Below are 15,173 nucleotides of genomic sequence, written 5' to 3' on the forward strand. Positions count from 1 at the left end.
AAGCTGCAACTGAGGAGAAGACTGCAGATGCACCAACTAATCATGACTCTGATCATGGAGAAGTTTTGGAAGTAGAGAAAGATGATGATGGTGAAGAGACTGGTGCTGCCAGTGAATCAGACTCTGCTGAAGATTTGGATGTCAAGACAAATGAGGATGAAGAAACCACTATGACTGCCAAAACTGAAGATGAATCTGAGAATGAGGGAGCTGTGGAAGAAGGGACTGTCACAGACGAGGAGAAGAATCCTTCCACAGGTGCAGATGAGTCTGCAGATGAAAACAATGACACAGCCACAGCTGCTGAATCAGAGGAACCTGATGAAATGGCAACAACTGATAATGAATCAGCTGTAGAAAAAGATGAATCAAGTAATGAGGCTGCTGATTACGAAGCTGCAGCAGAAGAGAACAACAATGAAAACACTGTAGAAGAAGGAATGGCTGATGAGGAAGAGACTGGAGCTGCCAGCGAAGATGAACCTGAACAAGATGATGGAAAACCAGCTAAAGGAGAAACAACTGAAGATGAGCTGGTGGTAGAAAAGGAGACTGCTGTTACAACTGAAGATGAAACTGAAGATCACAGTTCAGATGTACAGGCTACTACTGAACATGACTCTGATACAGATGCAGCTGTGGAGGCCGACAATGCAGACAAGTCTGAAGATGAGACTGCAGAAGAAAAAGAGATAGTTAACACAAGTGAAGATGAACCTGAAGAAGATGCTGGCGCTGAAGCTGCTGTGGCTGAAGCAGAAGATGCAACAGAAGATGAAGCACAGACAACTGAACATGAGTCTGACAAAGATGCACCGATTGAAGCCACCAGTGGAGATGAGTCAGATGAGAATGAAACCACGGCAGATGAGACTGCAGACGAAAAAGAGACTGCTGCCACAAGTGAAAATGAACCGAAAGAAGAAGCCACTGTAGATGACGAAGAGGCAGCACAAGCAGAGGGACTGACCAATGAACATGAATCTGAAGATATAGAAGCCACCAGTGGAGATGATTCAGATGAGAAGGAAAGAGCTGAAGAGGAAGCTAATGGAGAGGAGAAAGAGGCTGCTGCCACAAGCGAAGATGAACTAAAAGAAGATGCTGGTGGTGAAGCTGCTGTAGCTGAAGAGGAAGATGCAGCCGAAGATGAAGCACAGACGAATGAATGTGAATCTGATAAAGACACGCCGATTGAATCAACCAGTGCAGATGAGACTGCAGAAGAAAAAGAGACTGCTGCCACAAGTGAAAATGAACCGAAAGAAGAAGCCACTGTAGATGAAGAAGAGGCAGCAGAAGCTGAAGGAGTGACAACTGAACAAGAATCTGAAGATATGGAAGCCACCAGTGGAGATGAGTCAGATGAGAAGGAAAGAGCTGAAGAGGAACCTGCTGAGGAGAAAGAGACCGCTGCCACAAGCGAAGATGAACTAAAAGAAGATGCTGGTGGTGAAGCTGCTGTGGCTGAAGAGGAAGATGCAGCAGAAACTGAGGGACTGACAACTGAACATGATTCTGATGAAAATGATGAAGCCACCAGCGCATATGAGTCTGAGAAGGAAACAGCTAAAGATGAAACAGCTGATGAAAAAGAAGCTGATGGCACAAATGAGGATGAAATGGAAGCAAGTGAAGCCACAAAGGCTGAGGAGGAAAATGCAGATGAAGATGTGGGAGACGCAGCTGAAACTGACAAAGAAACAGAAGATGTGGAAGATGGAGGAAATGAGAGCAATGAAGACAATGAAGATGATTCTGTAGAAACCTCAGAAGCCAAACCTGAGAATAAGGCAGAGGATGAGACTGCAGGTGAAGGTGAGACTCCAGGTGAAGATGAGACTCCAGACGAAGATGAGACTCCTGGTGAAGATGAGACTCCAGGGGAAGATGAGACTGGTGAAGAATCTGAAGAGGTTGCAAAAGAAGAGGAGGTATCTGGTAAAAACAAAAAGGAGTCTGGTGCATCATGTGAAGATTGCACAGATGGTGTTACATCTGGAAATGGGACAGAAGGACATGAAACAGCAGAGGAAGAATCAGAAGAGCCTGAAATGGTCGGGAAGGAGGTTACTGAAAGTGATAACAGAGAAGAATCTGAAGCAGAAGATGCATCAGCAGGAGAAGAGGAAGATGAATCTGCACAAGATGAGGAAGGACAGCTGGAGAATGCTGAATCTGACACCAATCCCGATAAAGCCCAACATACATGCGAGGAACAGGACATTAATGAAGAGACTAATGATGAAGCAGCAGACTGTGATGAGGTCGTGGAACTGAAACCTGAAAAGGATGATGAGGAGGACGACACACAAGTTGAACGTATTAACATCCCAAATGAAAACGACGGGGATGAAGGAGACGATGCTGAAGCCTCTGAAAAAGAGGACGAGGAAACTGAGACACCCAACGAGGACTGGAGCGGACATGGTGGAGATTCAGCTGATGGAGAAGATGAAGCAGAGGAGGACACGGACGAACCAGATGAAGAAACCGATGATGCACAGCAACGTTTTATTGCCCAAAAAGCAGACAGTCAGGATCCATCCAAAAGAGTGTTGCTGATGCCGCTTGAGACAATGGTGAAAGTGAGTGCGGAGTCTGAAGAGGGAGCTTATGCTGACGCAGAAGACTCTGAGACAGAAGTAAACAGCCAGGAAGAAGCTACAAGCTTTAAGTCAGGGAGTCTGAAAAAGAGTTCAGCATAAGGAGAGGGATCCGACCTGTGAAGTAGCACCATTCATTTCTGACTTGCGTTGTCAGTACCTGGCACTGAAACCTTATAGAAGCACTTTTTGTTACAGCATTTGTGATGCTGAGACTGAACACATGCACAACTGCTGCTCATACAGCATAAAAACTTGAATGTATATACCATACTGTATGTAGGAGGTTTGCATAGATTTTATGCAAATACTGTTATTTTGAAAATCTATGTTATATATAGCATTTTGTTATTGCAATTCTGAGCCTTAGCTTTACCTAATCATGAACTATGCATAGCAGAACTTAAGTCTGTTACATGTTATGACAGATATGCACATATACTGTAGTTTCCAATTGCTGCGGTATTTTCAAACCATTTTTGCTGCTCAACATTCTTTTGCAGGATTAAGAATGCATCTGAATGTATATTATTCAGATAAAAGGTAAAAAGTCGACTATTATTATTATAATACTACAATATATATTTTTCTAGTTAATGCTGTTCTTTTCTGGAAAACCCAGAAAAAAACTGCTAATATTCATCTTGATGAATATTAGCATATTATCATGTTTAAATGTATCGTGCAGATGAAGAAAATGATGATGGACAGTACTGTGTATGAGAGCGTTTAGTGATTAACATCACTGTAAACATGTAAACAACTACATTGTAGCTTTAATTGATCTCTATCAAGTATCATAAGTACAGTGCAGGGTTTTACTGTGTGTGATGATATGCTATTCTATTGTTCTGTATTTTAGACCATTCAGCTGTGTAAGACAGTACATTATTCTCTGTGGTACAGAGTTTTATTACTGTTGCTGAATGTACTGCACATATCGTCTGAAATTAAAGGTATTTTAAAGTCTTTTTTGTGGTAGTCTTATAATTCAAAACAAGCACCGGTGGAGACATCTAAGACATCTACATGTTCGTTTCATATGACAATATGCATGTAATCAGTCGTATACCATATATACACTGCTCAAAAACAAAACAAAACAAAACAAAACAAAATAAAGGAAACACTAAAATCCAGATCTCTGTGCTGGAGGATGTTGCAGGCAGCAGAACATTCTCCATGACCACATGTGCTCAGTGTGAACCTGCTCTCATCAGTGAAGAGCACAGGGCGCCGACAGTGAATCTGCCATTCTTAGTGCCAATCACCCTGCACGTTGTTGGGCTATAAGCACACTGGACATTGGGCCCTCATACCACCCTCATGGAGTCTGTTTCTGACAGTTTGAGCAGAAACATGCATATTAGTGGCCTGCTGGAGGTCATGTTGCAGGGCTCTGGCAGTGCTCCTCCTGCTCTTCCTTGCACAAAGGAGGAGGTAGCGGTCCTGCTGCTGGGTTGTTGCCCTCTTACGGCCCCCTCCATGTCTCCTGGTGTACTGCCTGTCTCCTGGTATCTCCTCCATGCTCTGGACACTGACAGACACAGGAAAGCTTCTTGCCACAGCTCTCATTGATGTGCCATCCTGGATGAGCTGCACTACCTGAGCAACTTAGACAGTGCCTCATGCTACCTCTAGGGGTGAGAGCACTGACAAAATGCAAAAGGGATCAAACATCAGGCAGAAAGGATGAGAGCAGAGAAATGGTCTGTGGTCAGCACCTGCAGAACCTCTCCTTTATAGGGCTTGTCTTGATAATTGCCTCATTTCCACCTGTTGTCTGTTCCATTTGCAGAACAGCAGCTGAAACTGATTCACAATCAGTGTTGATCCTAACTGGACAGGCTGATTACACAGAAGTGGGACTGACTTGGAGTTACATTGTGTTGTTTAAGTGTTCCCTTTATGTTTTTGAGCAGTGTATATAAACATGCATGCAAGGGACTGTTTTTGGGACTGTGGCTGAGAGAACAGATGAGAAGGAATACTTTGATACTGTATCTGTGAATATCAGTTATCAGCATCATTTATAGGCCCCTTTCACAGACCACAACTATAGGAATCATGTGAGCATTTAATAATGTTATATTGATCATCAGCATCACAAACACACAGGTCACTGGACCTAACCATACTGTCTAAGATAGTTGGAAAATAAACAGTAATAGATAAAATTGTAATTATTGCTTTTATTATAGTGACCCAGTGTGCGCATGAGGCTGTCTGTGGAGACTTCCTTTATTCTCTTTCTGCAGTCAGCCCCATTAGACAGAGCTGATGGATGTACCCCTCTCAGAGTTTCCATGTGGTGTCTCCTGTGGTCATGTGACATACATAATTGGTGTCACTCTGATTGACTGCGTAAGCCCAGTAAGAGGCAGGACACTGTTCTCAAACATTCTTATTGCAACAAGAGCGTGGCATGTGGTAAGTAATTCTTTCTCTAAAGGTGTTTAGAGAGTGAAGCAGTTAAAGCAGGTAAATGCTGTTTCTGATAAAATATGTGTGTGTCATCTGATGAAAATGTGTCCTCACAAAAATGCTGCATGCTGTATTTGACTTGGAGAGCTCAGTCTAATCCTGAAATTTTCTGGAAAAGCAAAGAGTTTTTGAGGAAACACCTGCTTGCTGGCTCAGAGTAATTTCCACGGTAAACACTGGAAGAGTGAGGAACACCATCCGGAGCACAATAATAAGGGGCTTTCCCGCAGCCATGTTTACCTCATAACTACTCGCCTGTGGAACAGCTGCATGTAGGCTTGCTCCCATCACTCTACGGCCATACAAGTGTAAAGTGTGACAGCTACCTTTGAAGGAAAAGGCTGAGCTTTTGTTTCTTATATTACTGGATTGTCTTACTTGTTCAAGTGATTGAACACAATAATACATATGACAAGTGTGCAAAAAAAAAAAGTTACAATGCTGGTGGTAGGAGGGTTGCAATACAGGAAGAGTGAAGCTCATCTGAAACTCATAACCATCCTGGAGGAACAACAGAAGTTCCTGTGCAACACATCAGCAAGGCTCAATTGTTCCTTGTTTATTGACAATCACTTTGTCTTTTTATGGCAAATGTTGGAGCGAGACCTTCTCTCAGTCCATGTGTGACAGCGGATAGAAAAGGTTCCCACACAGGCAGGAAGTTAAAGAGGGGCCTCATGTGATGTAGAGGGGGATCAAAATTGAGAAAAAGTGATGATGTGTGTGTGTGAGTGTGTGTGTGTGTGTATCAAAGCTTTAATACATTTTGAAACAACAACACCTTTACATAATTGATTTTACAGCCACACTTGTCACACACACTCTTTAAAAGCATGCACAATGAGCACATGTACCGACACTTGCGCTCACACGCACTGCACACTCACACATTAATAAAAGTAGCTATTGGCAGCATGTATGCTTTTGGCACACAGGAGGTCAGAACTGCATTACCAAAGTAGACCCACGCTCCCTTTCTTTCCCACTGTTGTTCAGGTTATCCTGTGGGGCCACTTATGACCCTTCTGCAGGCAGGATGCAATGTCTGGGGACCCCAGCAGAGCTGTACACAAGCATCCGCCAAGTCCTGGGAAGAAAACAAGGGCTGATGGAAAACTAGAAGAAAGGAGTATAAAGAGAAACAGCAGTTAGTAACCAGGACGCACTCAATAACACTCACCATGCACCTGCAGCCTGTGTGTATGTGTGTGTGTGTGTGTTTGTGTGTACAGTGAAGTGAGATTGTTCCTTCAGAGAACTACAGCACAGCACAGTCCCCACACACAGCACAGGTGGTCCAAACAAAAACCTGTGAAGTGTTGCCCAGAGAGTAATATCCCCACGTTGCGTGTTGTATAAAACCCCCCATAGGAAACAAACACTTCCGGTGCTGTAAGATTTATTGTTCTCTGCACTTATAGGTTACAGCACTGTAAATGATACCTTCCTCACAATGTTCTTTGATTCACTTATAATAAAACTTTAAGGTAATCTGGCATGCAAAGCAAACATTAGGTGGTCACAATTCCCACTAGATAACTCAAGGACATATTGTTTTATGTTTATTGTCACACTCGCTGAAGAAGAGAGGTGAATTCCCTTCTCAGTGTATTATACGGTGAGAATAGGAAGTACCTGGTTAACTGTGTGATGTGAACAACCAAAGCATTGTTGTACTTTGACACTAGCTTGCACTTTTCCCCCCTCTGTAAGTGTGACAGATGTTTTTTTTTACATCTGCATTGGCATGTGCACACTGCCCTCTGCACTACACAAAGATACACAATAAAAGTTCCACTGAATCATCTCTATAAGTGAGGTCATTTATAGGTCATTATAGGTAAAGGTCATAATATGACCTTTACCTATTTCTATTAATATATTATATTAATAGAAATTGCATGAATCCAAGGCAAAGTGACACAAAAGAAAAGATGATTGTTAACACCCTCTAGTGGTGAAACTGGGGAACAGCAACAGGCAATAAATGATGCCCTTCTACTTGATGAGGAACATTTGTTCATTAAAACATTTAAAAACGTTATTTTACATCAGAAAATAGTCTCCTTTTATAACATTATGTTTAACATTTTAAATACACACTATAAAATCAACTAGTGGATTTGCTTCGCCACACGACAGCTGATTATATTATATTATATTATATTATATTATATTATATTATATTATATTATATTATATTATATTATATTATATTATATTGTTATTGTTATTGTTATTGTTATTGTTATTGTTATTGTTATTGTTATTGTTATTGTTATTGTTATTGTTATATACATACGCTGCTGATCAAACAGACTTCAGCTCAAGAGTCCCTCTTGTGGTCCAAATGTGTATTACTCTAAACATGTATTTAACTCTTGGCTGATTTTAGAAAGATGTACCACAGAGATAAACACTAGTACAGACCACCAGAGGAACTGAGAAGCATGTCATGGAAACCACATTCTCTCTGTTTTTGAACACCCGGCCCTCAGTCAGCTACAGATGGTGTACAGTACAACCTCTTTTTTCCATTGCAGAGCTCATTTGATATGCAAGGACATCAGAAAAAAAATCATGAAGATGCAAATGATGCACTGTGTTAGTTAATGATCTGTAAATCAAACTTTATTTGTGTTTAATTTATCAGTGTTAAAACTATTTCATCAACGATTGATGTGTTTTATTGTAAGTGATGTGTCACAGAGGAAAAGGAGGCCATGACAGGCAAAAATAAAACAAACTGTCTGTTGCTGTCTGTTTCCAGTAAACTCAATGTGAGTATAGCCCCCCCCAGGGGACGCCCTGGTCTACACACTCTGTGTGTGTGTGTGTGTGTGAGAGAGAGAGAGGGGGAGAGAGAGAGAGAAACCAAGAGTGAGTGAGAGTGACACACTATAACAAGCACTCAGTTCTCAATGAGGAAACTGAAGACATTTTGCATCTGGAGTACTTCTGTGAAGACACGAGCCGGGGACAAGTTCAAGGTATTTATTATGTAATCAGACACTAAAGACGAGTGACAGCAGCTCAACTTATGGACATACTTTCATTTTATTAAGGTCAACATTACACAAAACGTGTAACATAAAATCTGTTTTTAATAATACTGCTTAAATCCTAAATACACAACACTTTTAGTAACACACCATGATGAAATAATATAGCATATTGATGATAATATAGACAGTATTATCATCAATATAAAGTGATCATGGCAAGAAATATATTAGCTGTGTAAGGAAGACCTTCGAAAAAAGTGAAATTTTTCTTTACGCACAAACAGAAAAGTTGTTCACAAATTTATTTATTTTTCTTCACAGGCAATGTGGCAGTTTTCTAGATCTCACTGACACCCTAATTTACTTCTTAACGGTGAGTTCTGCCTAAGGTTTTATGGCTAAATTAAATTCAGCGTTCTTATTTACATGTGCTCACACACACACGTTCATTAAACAGGGAGAAGTCTGACACACACACACATCGGCCTGTATTTGCATGTAAAACCATAAATCCAAAATAATCATTTAAATGAGCAGTTACCGCATTCATGTTCTGTAACACTGATACAAGTCCTTTAAAAATATTTAAGATCCTGCTTGATACATGTGCACTTTCCAGGTGCTTATCAGTTATAGTGCTTTATTTTTCCTCTATTTTTAGCTCAGCAGGCTGCCAGTATGTAAATGTAAACTTATGAGGCGTTAAAAATATTTTTTTACTTCCTCTTATGAGAGAGCATTTGTTACGCAGACAAAAACACTCATTAAAAGATAATTTAGCGGATTCTTGAACATTTTCAGGCACCGGGCATGAAGTTACAGAGCAGAGGCTGCAGTGGGAGGAGTGGAGACTGAAAACAGCTTCAGGAAAGCTCATCTGCTTTATCAGGTGAGTGATGAAGATGATGCAACTATCTGATCCTTTAAGCAGAATCTAGTACATGTAATTGTATAAAGGCTTCTATTATACATGCAGAATGGGCTGCACATCCAGTGGGCAGAAACAAAAAGAAGATGAGACGTTCTACAAAAGGAAACATAACGCTCAGGCCTCCAACACGTCCAACCATATAGTGAGCAACATAAGATGAAGTATACTGTGACTAAGCTAAATGCGTTCAATTATCCTAAAGTATTTTCTTGTTGTTTTGTTTAGGAACGAAGCGGAAACACCTATACAGATAATGGTAATAATGTTACCCTTTGCATGGAAAGTTACAGGCTTGTCTGCTGCTGTGCAAAAGAAACATTAGCAGCAGAGAAGTCGACGTTTTAAGATCGAAATCTCGACTGGATTTCCTCTGTCCTCTCCTGAGTATAAGATAGGGCCGCAAGCACAACATCAGTCACTGCTGCATGCTATAATAACTAAGAACGCAGCATACATGTCAAAAAAAGTGTTTAAATGTTGCTTATATTTAAAGCTCCTGCTGTTTTCACACCATTTTGTGCTCTACTTAAGGTGAAATTCTGTTTGTGGCACAACATGACTTCAAAGCAACCAACGATAGTGATCTGTCTTTCAGTAAGGGAGAGAAACTTAAAGTTCTGCAAGAGTAAGTGTTGCCCTACAGTGTCCACAGCTTCAATAAGACCAAAAACATATAACATAAAAACATAATAATCTGCTGCATGTGTCCCTGTTTGTAGAAGCGGAGAATGGTGGCTGGCTAAATCCCTGACGTCAGGGCGGGAGGGCTTCATACCCTCTAATTATATAGCCAGGGCGGACACACTGGAGATTGAAAAGTACGTCATCTATTTTTCACAAATGTGTGAATTATATTTTGAAATGATTGATATGGGAAAATGTGACCGTCTCTCCTGCAGATGGTTTTTCAGGGAGCTGAGTAGACGAGAGACGGAACGACTGCTTTTAGCTCCTGGAAATAAAGCGGGCTCCTTTCTGATTCGAGAGAGCGAGACCTGTAAAGGTGACTAGCAATCAGTTTATTTCTGTGCCATGACACATGGAGTGAGTGTGTGTAAGTGTTCCAACACAACATCTAACGGTTAAATATCTTCATCCTGCCGTAGGGTCCTTCTCACTGTCAGTCAGAGACTGTGTGTCAGAGCAAGGAGATGTGGTAAAACACTACAAGATCCGCTGTCTGGACAGAGGTGGTTACTACATCTCCCCCTCCAACACATTTCCATCCCTGCAGGAACTGGTTAAATACTACAGCCGTGAGTGATCAACACAAACATGCACACTCACAGAACTTCATTTAAGAGCCACTGCATGGAGGGTTTCTCACTGCACTTCATAGACATGCATTGATTTTGAGTCAGATTCAGTTTACTGAGTTGTAACGCATGTGCACTGACTTTAAAATAAAAGAGGGGAAGTTCGACCCCTGTGATGCGCTGTGCGTTTCCTGCATGAGAGGAGTAGTCTTTCCACTCCTGCGACTAAACCACAAGATAAGAGGGCCAAATCTCGAGAACGAGCTGCCAACGCACAGAAAAACAACCTACATACGAGGACCCCTTTTTTACAAACAATGAGTACAGTTCCAGAAACTAAACTGTGTCATTCATGTGTTTGAATGTGTGATATATGTGGGTGCAGGCACGGCGGATGGTTTGTGTCAGCGGCTGTATGCTCCGTGTAAGCCCAAGGCTCCAAGCCAGCCATGGGCACAAGATGAGTGGGAAATTCCCAGAGAGACACTGAAGATGGTGAAGAAACTCGGAGCAGGGCAGTTTGGAGAAGTGTGGATGGGTAAGAGAAGCTGCCAGTGAAGCTGTTTAGTCGTATAGACAAAACCAAAGCATGGAGAATAAAAATCTGATCTATCTGCATCCAGGTTACTACAAGAACACCCAGAAGGTTGCTATTAAGACCTTAAAGGAGGGAACGATGGAGCCTGAGGCCTTTCTTCAGGAGGCCAACCTGATGAAGCAGCTGCAGCACGAACGACTGGTACGACTCCACGCCGTGGTGACGAAGGAACCCATCCTCATCGTCACAGAGTTTATGATCAATGGTGAGCAAAGAGAGAGAGAGAGAGAGATGGATAAAATGTCAAAAAAAGGGGCGATAAAGTATTTCATCATCCAACAATTATCTTCTCAATTCATCATGTAGTCTAAAAAATTAGTTTTCTAATTCTAATTTCTAACTCTTTATTTATTTATTTATTTAATTTTAAAAAGGACTGTGAAGAGAGAAATATGCAAAAATAAATGAGAAAAAAAATCAAAAGAAACTAAAGTTTGATTGCAACTTAAATAGTGTAGCATTGCTGGCATAGTAGCCTCCTTACTAATCAAGTGCAGCCAACATTAAACTACAGATGAAACATTTGCATGGTGATGTTTACCTGTTTAAGTATTTATTGAAATTGTGATGCTCGAAAACAGGAAGAGACATCATCACAGCAGAAATTCATGTTTTTAGCATCATGATTAGTGCAACATATTCTGCAGTCTTTACCGATGTAACCTGTATTCTAAAAACAACCCCTCCCAACCTGTGTTTGAGGTCTCATTGCATTATTAGTAGTGAGGCCCTGTTGCAGGCATGAGCCAGACTGATTTTAACACTTCACACTGTTCATTGTTATTCTGTTGTTTTGCATCAAAACATAAAAGTAGTAAAGTAAGTAAAATGTAGCTTCATGTGCTGCAGCCCAACTGTACCATTACAGTACACATGAATGCTGGTTGCTTTAATAAGAGCTGACTAGGTGTCATGGTTCTGTGTAAGTATAAGCAGAAGTTTCTAAGAAACTTCTCTTGTTTCCATTCTTATTCTGACAAGATTGTTCTCTTCTCTTTTTTTTTGCATTGGCAGGATGTCTTCTAGACTTTCTAAAAACAGATGAAGGAAAAAATCAAAAGTTAAAAAAGCTGATAGACATGTCAGCGCAGGTAAGAACATTTTTATTATATTTTTACCACAATGGTAGCGTCACAGAAAAAAAATATCGAAACTTTTTTGTTGTTGTTTTTTTTTGTTCCAGAATCTTTGTTTACTGGGGTTTTTTTACACAGACAAACAACACTAGCCTTCTAGCTGACCTCAATGTCTATTTATACACACTAGCTGTTCCACCGACACTTTGAAAGTCTCTCAGTATAGCATGTACTCGGGCACCACTCGTGAGTTTCACATGGAAACTGTCAGCAGAAGCTGTGTGGTTTCTGTGGCAGAGCCCTTTTTTCACATCTGGCTCGAAAAGCCTCGCCCCGCGTCAATTATTAACATCCGGACAGGAAGTCGTGCTATTTTTCCATCCACAAACCCCCCCACCCTCCAAAACAATCACTTCCTCATAGTTGGCACATCCTCTGAAATACATTTTGCTGATATTATCTTACTCATTACACACATATTCTAGCAACACTGTTCATACTATAATCTAAGAGTAACACACTGATAAGAAGACACAAATTTGTTTCCTATAATCAAACTTGAATTTTTTTTTTTTTAATGGCAGATTTCTGAAGGCATGGCGTACATTGAGAGGAAGAACTACATCCACCGTGACCTGCGAGCGGCCAACATACTGGTCAACGAGATGCTGCACTGCAAGATCGCAGACTTTGGCCTGGCCAGAATCATCGAGACAGAATATACAGCACAAGAAGGTGACAACACAACTAAATTCATCTTTTTACAAACAGAAAATGTATTTGTTCTAAATATGGACCTGCACGTGACACTTTGCCCACACAACATGGCCAATGTGTCATTTTTCGACACGTCTCAAGTGATACATGGTGTTGCCATGAGTGACGAAATGCGGTGGTTTCAGTGCAAACCTCTGTCCTAAGAAGAGATGATAATTATGTATATTTTGCTGTGATAGCCATGAGCATGTCTTCATCTCGCCCTCTTTAGGTGCTAAATTTCCCATTAAATGGACGGCTCCAGAGGCCATCAACTTTGGCACGTTTAGCATCAAATCAGATGTGTGGTCTTTTGGGATACTCCTGACAGAAATAGTCACCTATGGAAGGATACCTTACCCAGGTACAGGCCACGAGAAACACACTTCTATAATGTACTGCACTGAAACCAGCTGCTCTGTGTAAACTGATCACTGTTGCTCTCCTGACAAGGAATGACCAACCCAGAGGTGGTCCGGAGCCTGGACCGGTCTTACAGGATGCCCTGTCCGGACGGCTGTCCTGAAGAACTCTATGACATCATGATGATGTGCTGGAAAGAGAAGCCTGAGGACCGACCGACTTTTGACTTTCTCCAGAACACTCTCAACGACTTCTTTATTGCCACAGAGGGACAATATGAGATGCAGCCATGATTACACATCGATAACTTGAAGAAGACAAAATGTTCTGAAGAGGATCAACGTGTCATCTTTCTTGATGATACTAATAATTTTTTTAAACAATTTACATAGATTTTTTTTAACGCTTTCCTTTTGAGTGAATGTAAACCTTATTTATGGCTTTTGTTATCTTTAGCAGATCTGAATTTCAGTTTTATTACACTGACATTACAGACATGGAATATGTTTGGAATGACAAAGGAATGGTTAATGGCTCTATGGAAATACAAACACAGCACGTGCATGGTGTAAATCGGCCTTTGGACCTGGGGGAGAGTCGGCACAGGTAAAGTTACAGATTAAACATTTGCATGGTACAAAACGCAGCCTGAGAGTACATGCACAATACACAGCACTTTTATTTTTTAGGTTAATTTTTGCAGAAATAAAGATGCTTGCCAAACAGAAATTATTCTTGTGTACATTTTTTAAATAAATATTATTTTTTAGAACTTTGGCTCATTGTTGTATTTAATTCTTTTAATTACTCTAATTATTAATTAATTGTTTTTAAGCTTTAATTACGTAAGCTTAAATTTAGAGGTGCTTCGTAAGATCTTTTTCAAGCGGAGGCCTTTATCTAACGTTAGGATGATTCACATTAAAACGTGCATTGCGTGATAATCTCCATTAAAATGGAGGACAGTTTTAAATGTGGGAGGCTACATGGTCACCTACAGGAAGAAAGCCTCCTAAATTTCTGCCGTTTTGATCCCTAGGGAGGGTGCAGACAGTATCTTGTAGATAAGACAGTGGAATGGCCGACGCAGTCAGGGGTTAAACCCTGCCATTTCCTGGATGGACAGGAAACAGGAAGTGTGAGTCAGCATTCCTTAAATGCCATACAACTGGAACGCCATTACAAACTTTTTTTTTTTCTGTTAAAAACACATTTTACTGCAGTCGCATCTGCAGTAATACTATTGTACAATTTCCTGTTGTGTCATCAAAACTGAGGCTAAAAGCGGTTTTAATATGCGTGGCCCTGAACACTGACTCTGGATAGTTTCCAGCTAATAACAACAACAGAAGAGGTATGCGTTGCCAAAAAAGTGCAACATCTTTAATTTCCTTAAAAGCCACATCAGCAAACTCTGTATTAATCGTTGTTATGTATGCAAACAAGTATTCAAGGCGGCTTTATGGCAGTTGAATATTGATTATAGCCTTTACTCTATATAAATTAAATATGACCAATTATTAAGGATGAGTTCTTTAATTTTTTGACAATGCCAATTGCATATAAACACACAGCTAATTTTTGTAAATTGTAAAAACTAAAAGCAGCTTAATTTATTGTTGTACCCTTGTCATCCTGCAGAGGGCAGTGTCTCACAACATGGCAATTTTCTACTAGTAGTCTGCATGTGGATACTGGATAAGAATCCATTTTTATATATTTAAATTAAAACCAAAATCAAATGACTGAATAAACACATGGCAGTATTAAGTGCTTCCCTCACAGCAAATTCAGTGAAGTTGCATGATCAGTGGTCTCTGCCTCAGGCAAGAATGTGGGCATCCTCAGAAATGCTGCCTATTAGCATCATAAACATGTTTCAGGTTCACACACGGGGGCACAAATTCCAATAATCATGTGTTGGTTTACTATCAAAGCTGCTGTTTCAGTGCTAAAAGCATCAAGCTGTGTCCAGGCTCACATGGTGGACTGACTAATTACACACAGATTCCTATGGTTTCCACCCCCTCTGTCACATATTGATCCTATTACAGTATCTCTCTAATTTCTTTCCTGCACAAATGCATTGTAGGCTTGA

General features: G+C 40.6%; 1 protein-coding gene across 2 annotated transcripts; it reads left to right on the forward strand.

The window, feature by feature from the left end:
• The first annotated feature begins 7,986 nt into the window (after positions 1–7,986).
• blk (BLK proto-oncogene, Src family tyrosine kinase) lies at positions 7,987–13,847 on the forward strand. Of its 2 annotated transcripts, none has more exons than XM_028397031.1 (15): positions 7,987–8,080; positions 8,417–8,468; positions 8,897–8,984; positions 9,072–9,168; positions 9,252–9,282; positions 9,558–9,651; positions 9,746–9,844; positions 9,926–10,029; positions 10,133–10,282; positions 10,668–10,820; positions 10,906–11,085; positions 11,895–11,971; positions 12,541–12,691; positions 12,945–13,076; positions 13,166–13,847. In XM_028397031.1, exons 4-15 carry the CDS (start codon positions 9,073–9,075, stop codon positions 13,366–13,368), a joined length of 1,470 nt encoding a protein of 489 aa, XP_028252832.1. In that variant the 5' UTR covers positions 7,987–8,080; positions 8,417–8,468; positions 8,897–8,984; position 9,072; the 3' UTR covers positions 13,369–13,847. The 2 variants fall into 2 exon arrangements, with proteins under 2 accessions (XP_028252832.1, XP_028252833.1); XM_028397032.1 differs by having other exon boundaries at positions 8,005–8,080; positions 8,417–8,466; positions 8,901–8,984.
• Positions 13,848–15,173: the final 1,326 nt, after the last annotated feature.

This window comes from Parambassis ranga, chromosome 24 (assembly GCF_900634625.1).
Source record: "Parambassis ranga chromosome 24, fParRan2.1, whole genome shotgun sequence".
Taxonomy (NCBI): Eukaryota; Metazoa; Chordata; class Actinopteri; family Ambassidae; genus Parambassis; species Parambassis ranga.

Bases quoted from the DNA above. Each gene is read 5' to 3' on its own strand.
- blk (XM_028397031.1), top strand. From the start codon at position 9,073: ATGGGCTGCACATCCAGTGGGCAGAAACAAAAAGAAGATGAGACGTTC. The intron at 9,652-9,745 runs GTAAGTGTTGCC...CCCTGTTTGTAG, and splicing joins AAACTTAAAGTTCTGCAAGA to AAGCGGAGAATGGTGGCTGG. The intron at 12,692-12,944 runs GTGACAACACAA...CGCCCTCTTTAG, and splicing joins AGAATATACAGCACAAGAAG to GTGCTAAATTTCCCATTAAA.